The sequence below is a fragment of the Camelus bactrianus genome, chromosome 23 (assembly GCF_048773025.1).
Source record: "Camelus bactrianus isolate YW-2024 breed Bactrian camel chromosome 23, ASM4877302v1, whole genome shotgun sequence".
Classification (NCBI taxonomy): domain Eukaryota; kingdom Metazoa; phylum Chordata; class Mammalia; order Artiodactyla; family Camelidae; genus Camelus; species Camelus bactrianus.
The window spans coordinates 1,498,149-1,509,056 of NC_133561.1; the positions used below are offsets into that span (position 1 = coordinate 1,498,149).

General features: G+C 50.3%; 1 protein-coding gene across 1 annotated transcript in view; it reads right to left on the reverse strand.

Moving 5' to 3' along the window:
• Positions 1-2,706, reverse strand: part of CAMSAP2 (calmodulin regulated spectrin associated protein family member 2) — a 77,127-nt gene extending 74,421 nt beyond the window's left edge. The window contains exon 1 of the mRNA XM_045517624.2: positions 2,016-2,706. Within this exon, the coding sequence (XP_045373580.2) occupies positions 2,016-2,154 (139 nt within the window). The 5' untranslated portion in view covers positions 2,155-2,706. The remainder of the gene's footprint in view (positions 1-2,015) is intronic.
• Between the last annotated feature and the right edge of the window lie 8,202 nt (positions 2,707-10,908).

The following is a 10,908-nucleotide window of genomic DNA, read 5'->3' on the forward strand; positions in this document are numbered from 1 at the left end:
TCTGAAGTATCGGGCACACCCCAGGAGCGCCATACCCTCTGGAGAGGGACAATCAGATCAGAGCTCATCTCCGCCCTAACTAAAAGTGTGGTAGCGGGAAAGCTGTCCAACCTCTCTCTGCACTGGTGACCTCATTTTCTTCCAACGAGGACCACATCGCCTAGATCACAGAGCTGCTGGGAGCCCAAAGGCACGACTTAACGCACAGCGCCCGGCACTGCGCTCCAGGTAGACGCTAGTCCTTTCTTTTCCTCTCCAAGTGTGTTTTGCGCGTGTTCCTCAGGTGGTCCGCCATCTAGGAAACTTGCCTGACAGGGATCCAGCGAGCAGGCCATTTTCCGGTTAGTAATCATTGTGAATCCAGGGCAACATTCTGACATCTGTACTGTAAGTTTCCTCTCAGGTTCAGAAGGAAAGAAAATATTTTTGCTATTCTCTCTGCCTTTCATTTTGCACACTGTTTTCCCACACAGGTCACTGTGTAAACTTCCCTCTTTCCATCTTTTCTAATACCCAGATAGCTCTCATTTCTCCTCTAAATGGATATTAGCTTCAGTATGCTGCTTCAGTTAAAACCAAAATACACATATTATTTTCACTGCTGATATCAGTCATGCCAGAAAATAAAAATACACTAACACTAGGTGCTTCCTCCTATGTGTTACTCTACATTTAGTTCCCCCAAAAAATCTGTAAAACTGAAATTATTTCAAAATAAATTTTAATTATATTTACTCCTGATGCCAGTGCTGAAACCTTTAACATCCTTCTCCTTCAGTATCAAAGCATGAGAATTCAAATAAAACCAAAGCTGTCATAAACACAGAATCATGGTAACATGAACTTTCCCTCAAAACTAACTCATATAATCTTCTAAACACTGAGATGCACTGTTAACTAAACATGCAGTCCTGATACTCATCTGTGTATGTACTCTGCTGTCTGTGTTTAAACAGTAAGAATGGATTAAGCCATTTACCCACATATTTTCACAGGCCTACACCCCCCCCCAAAACCTGTATTAATATCCGGAGAAAAGTCTGTAAATACTAAGGAACTCTTCAATAAATATCTTACATATCCAAAATTCATTACGTAGGGCACAGAAATCTTACAAAATGACCCAAGTTATGAGATGCAATTACCTTCGCGGAGCACATTCACATGGAAAGCTCTCTCATGTTCCCAGGGCTCCCCGACAAGGGCTCCTCAAGCAACCGCTCAGGAATTACAACGGGAGGCCCTTTTCCTGTTATTTTCCAAAGACTGGGTAATGGAGGGAGCGTTTGCTGCTGCAATAGACAGTTTGTGTCAACAACACATCCCCTCAAAAAACTCTTCCATTAGAAAGAAAAGAAGAGAAATCCCACAGTAGGGAGTTTTCCTGTCTCTTAATTCACGAAGCCAAAACGTTTGGAAAAGGGAATACGTCTGAAAACACGAAATGAAAGCAGCACCTGACAGTCAGCAAGCTAAATATCGGTTTTAAATAACTGGTTTAATAGAGCCTGAAATGTGTCCGGGAGGACACAGGCTGAAAGAATGACAACAAAAATTAATACTGCATTCGGCCGAGGCCGCCGTACAGTCTACGGGCCTGAATCGCAGCCATGGCCACAAATGTCAAAATCAGTGTAGCGCCGTGTGCCTTCTCCCGACACGGCGAAACCGACTCCGATTTCTCAGTGGTGTAGTCACAATTACGAGAGGGAGGAAATGTACGCAGCACAGAGAGGAAAATGCCGCAAATTAAGACACCCGATGTGAAAATATGACAAAATTACTCACCGGGAAAACAAGCAGCACCCACTTTCGCTATCCAAGGAGAGAATCGCGGCCACATCCCACCTGCCCAAACCGAGGGCTCCGGGTGTCACACCAGCCCTGCGCTGCCCCCTCCCCGCTTCTGCGCCCTGCCTCCCACCACGTCCCTGCGCCGAGCGAGGCGACGCGCGTGGACACCCGAGCATCGCCCACGAGACCGGGATGCGCGCGTCCTGCGGGGCACCTCGTACCTGTCCCGAAGGCCTTGGCCACCAGCCAGGCCAGGTTGCAGGCGACCTTGGCCCTGGAGAAGTCGTAGTGGTCGAAGGGCTTGATGGCCGGCACAATGAACGTCCTCCTCGCGTCCCTGGGGTCTGCAGCATCCCCCATCTTCCACGCGCTCGGGGCGCCCGGGCCGCCCTTCACATGGTGCGGCCGGCCGCGGGGTGGGGTGCGGGCCGGCCCGGCGCTCAGAGCATCCGCCCGCGCTCGGCGCCCGGAACGTGGCGGCGCCGCAAGCCTCCCGCGAGCGCGCGTGCGAGCGGCGCCTCCCCTTTGTCTCGGCGCGGCGGCCGGCCGGGCGCGGCGGGGGCGTCCTCAGCGGTCACGTCGCGGGGGCCGTCCCGCCATCGCGCCGCCCGCGGCGCCGCCCTCCGCTCGGCCGCGCTCCCGGCCCTGCCCTGGGGGAGCCCGGCGGCCGGAGCGCGGGTCCCGCCCGGCGACTCAGAGCTTCCCCGCCCGGCGCAGCCCGGGCCGCCGCGGGACGGGGCCGCCGACCACGTCAAAGTCCCTGCGGCGCGGGCGCCCCTCCTCGCGCCCGCTCCCCGCCGCCGCCGCCGCCGCCGCCCCGCGCCTTCCTCCCGCTGACGCGTCGGCCCGGCGCGCGCGCCCCGCCCGACCAGCCCTGCCCCGGCGCTTCCCCTGCGGCCGCCCGCGCGGTCGCCGCCTCAGCCTCCGCCGCTGCGGTTTTCCGGCTGCGGCACTGGACGGAGCGGCGGCGCGGGACTGCGCATGCGCCCTCCGCGGCCCGCCCCGCCCGCCGCCCGCCCGCGGGGGTCCCGGCGCGCGCGTCGAGCATGCGCAGTGGCGGCGGCCGCCCTGCTCGTCACCCCCGGCGCCCGCTGGAGTGCACATCCTGGAGTCCCGGCCCGGGCGTGTGGCCGCGGCTGACCCCGCTGACGGAGGAGGGGACGGGCGGGAGATGGGCCTCGCGGTGGCCCTCGCGCTTCGGCGCACAGGGGTTAGGCCAAGAGGACCGACGTTTATTAACTTGCTTGTTAGGTGGCACGCTTTGCTGCCCACCTGACGTGCGTAAATAATTCCAGCTAGTCCTCGAAGTGACCCTCAGGGGTGGGTGTCGTCGCTGGTCGACCACGAAGTTGTGGGGGTGCAGGGAGGGGTTAAATCGCACATGGGACCGGACCGGGACCCACACCCGTGCGAATTTCATGACCTCGAGATGCGCTTCTCGGCTGGGTGCGTCCACCTCGGGGTCCTCTCTCGTGGCAGAGCGCGGGCTGAGCAGGCTCGAGGTCCCGGGCTCCAGCCTCAGTACTTGCCTTAAGTGAACCCAACTACCTCCCCTCTAAAAATTAGGGGGTGGTGATGTCTTCTCTAGGTGAGGGGACACAACTATTCGTGCCCCTAGTAAAGCATGAGCTCCTTCCCGAAGCAAGCCGCGCGTCCCGGCATCGACACACCCTCGCAGGACACCCCCCACCCCCCACCCCCGCTCGCTCAGAGCCGCTCCGCCTGCTCCCAAAGGGGCCCCTTCCCCAGATGTCGCGTGCTCGCTCGCTGTGCTCTTCTGCGCCCTCGGCTCGCTCCTGCCCAGCCCGCAAGCCTCCCGCCGTGATCGCTTCCTCTCGGAAGCCTTCCCTGGCGGCTCTTGACACGCTCCCAGCCACGGCTGTCCTGTCGGGAAGGTGCCTGCCCTGCGGTTCCCGGAGCACCGCGTCCTGGTCCCGTCGCAGCACCTGCCGCCTCCGCCAGCGTCCGGGCCGCGTCCGTCTTCCCGCTGACGGCGGGGTCTGTGCCCAGCACCCGCGCAGTGCGCAGCTACGGCGCGGGGACGGACACTGCGCTAGTTCACTCTTGCTGGCTTATTTAACTCTAATTCCTCGCAGTGCCTCCGTTCAATACATCCCTGGTTTTAGTTACTGTCCAGTCCTGCGTTGCCCTCATTTCACAGATGAAAAAAACTAAAGCTCAGAAAAATGTGAAAACTACCCCGTATCACGCAAGTAGTAAATCAGTTGACTCAGAATTTGAACCCGGGACTGCGTTACTCCAAAGCCCATGTTTCCACTACGAGGGCCTCTCTGGCTCTGCCTGCCCTTGGGACAGAAGCAGGGCATGGGAGCATGCGGCTGGGTGGCTCTGGGCCCCACTATCTAGACGGGCAGCTCCACGGGCAGGCAGGCCCCTTGGATCCTGTTCAAGCCCTACAAATACCCTCCTCCCCACCCCGAGCCCGGTGGGCTGAGAGAGAGGCCTAGCTAACAGCCTGGACCAGGAAGAGAATGTGACTGAGAAGAACACACCACAGGGAGGGTGATGCCACTTTTCAATAGTTTAATGAATATTAATAAAATATTTCTCATGGCCAAGGCTAGATCATTTAGGGGGTAACAAAAATTAGCATATGGGTAATAGTTTACAAAGCACATCCATCTGATCGCCTACCTTAATTCTCACATCCAGCCTGTGAAATAGGCATTGTTACCATCTTCCATTCCTAAGTACAGGACCGAGGGTCACAGGCATTAAGTTGCATGGCCAAGATTTCATGGTTGATTCATACCGGAGTCTGGCTTCAGAAACAAGCACAAGTCTTCCGGCTCCACTCCCCGGACACCTTGTCCTGGGTCTGTTCCCTCCCCGGATTGTGGGGCTGACTTGCACATAAGTAAGCACAACGAGAAAGAGGTGAGTGCTGTAAGAGAGGTGAGGTGCAGAGGGAACACCAGGTGGAGGGGTGGGAAGTTCTCTTAGAGACGTCTGTTAAATCTAATGTACTCGAGTTCACCTTCAACTGAATTCTAAAGTGACAAGTCCAATTAAGGGAAACCTGTAGCCCGGAAAAGTTGAAGGGAGACCCTGAAACATTTCCCCAGTCATCGTAACCATCTGCAAGCCACTGTAAGATTCCCAAGGCCAGAAACCACATCTAACCAGCTCTGTCGCATGTGTGAGATCCAGCACAGTGCCTGGCTCACAGTGGGTGCTGGCTAAATGCTTGTTGAATGTTACTGAAAACCATCTCAATCTAAATAAACACCATGAGGACGAGAAGGAAGCATGGCCAGTTGCTCTGACTTGTCCTTGGATTCAGTGGTGCTGCCTTTAGTGGGGACAGTATAACTATGACCCCAGATTGGGGAGGAGTGTGTGCAGGAACGGGAAAAACTGCCTACACAAAGAGCAGCTTTGACTTTCAGGGGGGCGGTGAAACTTGGGGTCATCGTAGGAGGCTATTATTAACAGAAAAACAGCCTGAGTACAAAGAAGAAGGATTCACTTTCAGGGCGACAGACACTCTAATAGGGTGCTCTTTGTGATACCTTCAGAATGATCCCTTTGAACAACTGGAAATCTCTGCAGAGAACTGCTGTCAAAAAGAAATTCTCTCCACTGCCTTCTTAAGCTGTCTGATTTCGTTAAAAAAAAAAAACAAGCAAAACCCAATGATTCTTTGGGCTGCTGTATCCAACTACACAGCCATCTCTCTATGCTTTAATCCCCAGGCTTGGAATCTGTCCATCAGGCAATAGTTACACTAATCCTTCCCCATTCTGTTCTGAAAGTTTACCTCCTCTCTCCTGGAAAACCCAGTGTTGGCCAGACTTGCTTCCTGTGGCCATCCTCCATTTCTCTGTCTTTGGATAGATTTATAAATATATTCATTGATTCATGAGCCAATGTTGATTGAGGACTTGGGTGCTGAGGACGCAATGTTGAACAAGACAGCTGAGGAAACAAATTCTGAGGTGGGAAGACTGAGAGACCTTAGGGTCTGAGCACCCCAGTCCTCCTCCACTCTCATGATCCTACCTCCACAGGCTAGAAGCCTTGGTACATCACCCACAGAAATCTTCAGTGCGTTTCCTTGGAAACAAAGAAATACTAAAGCGCGGAGCATTACAGTAAGAACACCAGTTACTTCTTTAATTGAATGCATGTACTCATACGCCGCTGCCCACTTGCAGTCGGCTACACCAATACTTCCTGCTTACCGAGCACTTCTGCGTGTCCAGCCCTGCTCCACATATATTAACTGGCTCAACTCTCACCACAGCCCTGTCTTCCTCATTTGACAGATGGAGAAGCCAAGGTTCAGAGGACTTAAGTACATGGTGAAGACTTTACGTTATTTTAAAACTCAAGGAACTAGAATAAGTGAACTTTGAATCAACCAGGTTAAGAACGACCGGGGCGGGGGTGGGGGGGCACGGGTAGAATGCTTAGCTAACTGATGACAAGATGTTTAGTTGGCTGAACCATAGCAGCATCTGATAAACCAACTTAGGGTGGGAGAGTGTGGGTGGGATACCTGGCACCCCGTCATTCCAGACACAGTGCGGCTTTCATCTGCATGGCCAGCAGAGTTTTATAAGGATTACCTCATCAACCTTCACAACCATTCCAGCAAGGCCTGTGTGGTCTGATGCCAAGCCCGGGGCTGGAGCAGTGGAAACCAGGGAGGCCACGAAACTTCCCAGAGTCGCACGGTGAGTCAGTGTCTAAACAGAATGGTGGAGCCTGGCTCTCAGCTTCCCAGGACTCCCTAAGACATTTTTCCTTTATTTATTTCTGACTCAAACTGAGGTCCCTGAGTCTCCAATAATGGGCAAAGCTTCCACCATTTTCAGAATCACTGACGGCAGGTAAGGGGGTTGGAGGGAACAGAAGGAACACTGGTCTGGGAGTGAGGGCCCTGAGGCCCAGTACCGTTCGGCCACGTGATTTGAGAGAACACAAGTCACTCCTCTGCTCTCTGCTTTCCACTGCTGTACAACCAAGGGGTGGAGTTCGGCAGCCTCGAAGGCACTTCCCATGCCAGCAGTCGGCAAGGGGAGGGTGACATCTCTATAGTTTATCAGGTCATAACTCAAAGTTAGATCAGTCAGCTAACTGGGGTTCAGGATTTAAATCTTTAGAGCAGAAGTTACTTCTTTATTTCCGGAAAACATTACAATAGGATTGTGTGGAAAGGCCAGGGGAGGTTACAGAGCCGGAAATGAGGTCCTCCAGGGAAGGCAGGGACCAAACCAAAGCTGGAAGAGCTCTAAGGGAAGGGGCAGAAGCAGCCACCGGTGGGGAACTGCAGGAGCCCCACCCCTTACACCATCAAGGTCTAGAGTCTTAGAGCGTCACTTCGTCCATCATGAAGATTTTGGTTTTTTTATCAAGTGCTTGATGGAAACAATGCACATAACCATCAGTCAAGAAAACTGATCAAATAAATTATTCTGTTCATTACAATTGTATGGTGAGATCTCCAGTACATCAGATGGTCAGGCAGAAAGAGGGGTCCCGAGCAGTGGGTTTCAGCGTGGTGTTTAAAACACATACACACTCATGAGCTCTCCCTGGATATTCCTGAAAGGATGCACAAGAAAATGCAGGAGTAGGTGAGAGACCTAGTTTTCTCTTTATGTGCTTCGGTAGCTTTCGATTCATATGCATATTCACTTATTAAAAATACAAGCGAATCTATTTTAAACTCACCTCTTAGCTCCTTTCTGGCAATGCGGCTTCGGCTTCCGCCGCACCACTAAACCCATGCTCACAAAAGTCCTTCACGAGCTCCTGTCGCAACTGCTGTGGTCCTGCTTCTTTGGCCCCTGTGGCATGTGGTGCTCACGAGTGCCCCTGCTCTCTCTACTGCCCTTCCAAGCGCCTTTGCTCACCTGCCTAGCAGAGGAGCCGGGCACAGCTCAGCCCTGGGGCCCGGCCTTCCTGTACTCCTGCTTTTGGCATCACGAGGATGTCTTCATGGCTTCAACCTTCTCATCCCAGTACCAGTGACTCCCTAATGAATATCTCAGCCTCTGACTCCCAAATTGTGCTAACCACACCATTCTCTGCTTAAAATATATCATCATCCTTGAGCCCTCCTCCTCCCCCTCCCCAAGCCATCCAAACATCTCTCCCTTCAACTTCCTCTTGTCCACTCCCCGGCAGTTTCTCACTTTCTGACCCACAGGTTAACGCAATCATCTTCCTAAACCTGAATTTTATGATTTAACAAATAGTTGCAACCAGCAAACTTTGATTTCAAACTATGGATCCAATAGTGTCCTGGGCCTTTCATATACTGCATCTTATTTAATTGAATAATAAAACATCACATAATAGGGGTAGTAATCACGTTTTACAGCTGGAGAATGGAGGCTCAGAGAGATTTAAGAGAATTCCTCAAGGTTTCATGGGAAGAATAGAGCTGACACTCGGACTCGTGGCTCCTGAATTCCGGGTCAGGAAACTGCACGCCCACGCACCTGCCTGCTGGCCCTGCCCGGCTTACTCAGTGTGGTCTCGACACTTGCCTTGACTCTGAGGAGCTTCTGCAAAATGGCCCATCGTTGTGTTTGTATTTCCCCAGTATGTATCGAGCCGAATTACTCCCAAGACCTTGAATTTAATCCTTTCCAAGGCTTATTGGTTTGGATGTTTTTTTAACCTCCCTCCAGAACACCCTCCACCAGACCAACACGAGCTATCGAAACTCTCTCATCTTTCACATCTGCCTCAGATGCCACCTCTTCCGTGAAGCACTCGCTGCTCTGCCCTGGGCTCCCCTGGTCTGTGCGCCTTAATGGTAGTTTTGTCTTGAACTGTAATCACTCTTTCTGTAAGAGAAGAGGCAATTCTGCTTCATAACGTCCCCACGGCCTAACCCATAACAGGCCACGGGAAGAGGTTGTTGAAGAGAAGAACCGGCGAACTAATAGCTAACTCGTTAACGCACATTCTAGGGCCGGGAGACAGATCGGTGTGACTTAACCAGCTTTTGTGGGAATTAACAGTGGGAAGCTGATCTCCTTAACACTATACTGCGTGTTTTCCAGTGGTTCCTAAGTACTAGTCTGTTATGTTTTACTAGAATTTGCACTGAGAAAGTGTAGTAATTTTTTCCATAAACTAAATTTTTTTTTTTTTATCTGAAGGACTTTTTTATTATGGGATGATTCCCTTCCTGATTTTTTTCTGTTAAAATGTCCTTTCTTGTATGAAGTAACGGTGATTATGGGTGACGGCTGGGCTTTTACGTACGCTCACTTGGTGAAATGAAAAGCTGGCGGCCCTACGTCCACTCCTCCCCAAGGGACTTACTCACTGGCTTGGGAACCAGCGCTGCTGGTGACATCCCCGCCTGGAGGCCTCTGCTCTAATCAGCTGAGCCGAGTGAATCAGTCCTGATTAGCTTCTTAAACAACCTGGCTCCAAATAACATTCAGAAAAACAAAGCAAAACACTGTTATTTTTGTGTATCATATTTGCTATGGAAACAGTTATTACTGTCATTCCAGATATGTTGGTATTTGAACAAGTCATGGCGTCTGGGCTAAATTCTCCTCCTTTAGTCACTGAAAATGCAAATCCAGTCTTCCTCTAAAGCACTGCTTAGGGGCTGTGCTGAAACTTTTGCGACCCTCTTTCTAAACAGATTTTTGAACTGTCTCTGGATGTAGGAAATGGCCATTCCTTTCATTATGACCTATTGACAGCTGGAAAAATACACTGCCCCTCTCTCTGATGTTTGATCTTTGGGGTCAGGGAATCCTGGGAAGATTGCGAATATACGATTTTGATTAACAGAAACAAAATAGGGTAGCTTCCTTCCCCTGGTTTAGTTTTCTCATCTGTTCCCCATCTTCCTCCTCATTTTCTAGATCAGAGAAATGCAGCTTCCTGTTTAGTTTCTTCTGTTGTTAATTTAAAGGTTCTGGATAAAACTAGAGGAAGAAAATTACAGCTTGAGGTTGAGAATTTGAAAAGGCAAAAGCCTGTGGCCTCCAAAATGACGTTCTTCATGGGACTTAGATAACTCAGAGCATTATTTTTGCCGTGTAAGAAACACTTTGCATTTAGGTTCTTCCAAATGAAAGGAGTTGAAAAGGAAAAAAAGCAACAAATGGCACAGTGGGCTAAAAACGTGCCAGGTTCAACCTCCACAATTCCCAGACACGAGCAACGTCCCTGAAGACAGAAGAAACACATGGCTGCTTTAATTCTTTTCAAATCTACTTAAACTTATTTCTTACTGTATCTTCAAATTTTTTTGTTACATTAGTGGACACCATTCAGAATAGTAACAACGATTTGTAAAGAAAACCAGATTTCAATTTGTAGGTAAATAAGGTTAGAAATGCTAGGAAGTACCTGGACGTGTGCACACAGTAAGCCGTCCTCTCCCCGCTGGGCTGGCACATCCACATCAGTGTTCCCGGGGCGCCGCTCAAGCACGTCAACACCACGGCATCATTTAGCTTTCTACTTCATTTGAAGTGAATTTCATCCTTTACCGTCCATGGGCCACTTAGCCATTTGGTTAACTTTTTAGAGTAAGGGTGAGAGGTGCCGCAGGGATGTGCGGGTGGGGTCGGAAAAAGGTGGAGCTATGGTGTGTTCTTAAATCTTCATCAGCACTTTTTAAAGTATGTTGTTTTCACTAGGAGGAGGGAAAACAGTACAAACTACCTAAAGATCCCTACATTAGTACTAAAAACAAATTAGAACCTATTCTCCTAATTGCAATTGAGTATATATTTTTACCCTTAAAACACAGTTTTTTTTCCTCACGATGAAAGCAATCTGTATTTGCTTCTTTAATTTAGGAAATACAGAAAAGCAAATGGAAAAAATAAACACCTATAATTTCACCACCTGGAGATATGCTGTGTATATCCTTTCATTTATCTTGGACCAAAATGAGATCATACTGTACGTCTCATTTATAACCTGTACCTTTCACATAATAGTATGCGAAAGTATTCTTCTAAAACATCAGTTTAATGCATAGTAGGATTTCTTTGTTTGGATGCGTTATTTTTGTTTGTTTTTAAGCAAACCCAGTTATAGGAAATTTTTATTTCTATATTGTTGTTTTTATGATAACGCCATAAAGAATGTTCTTGA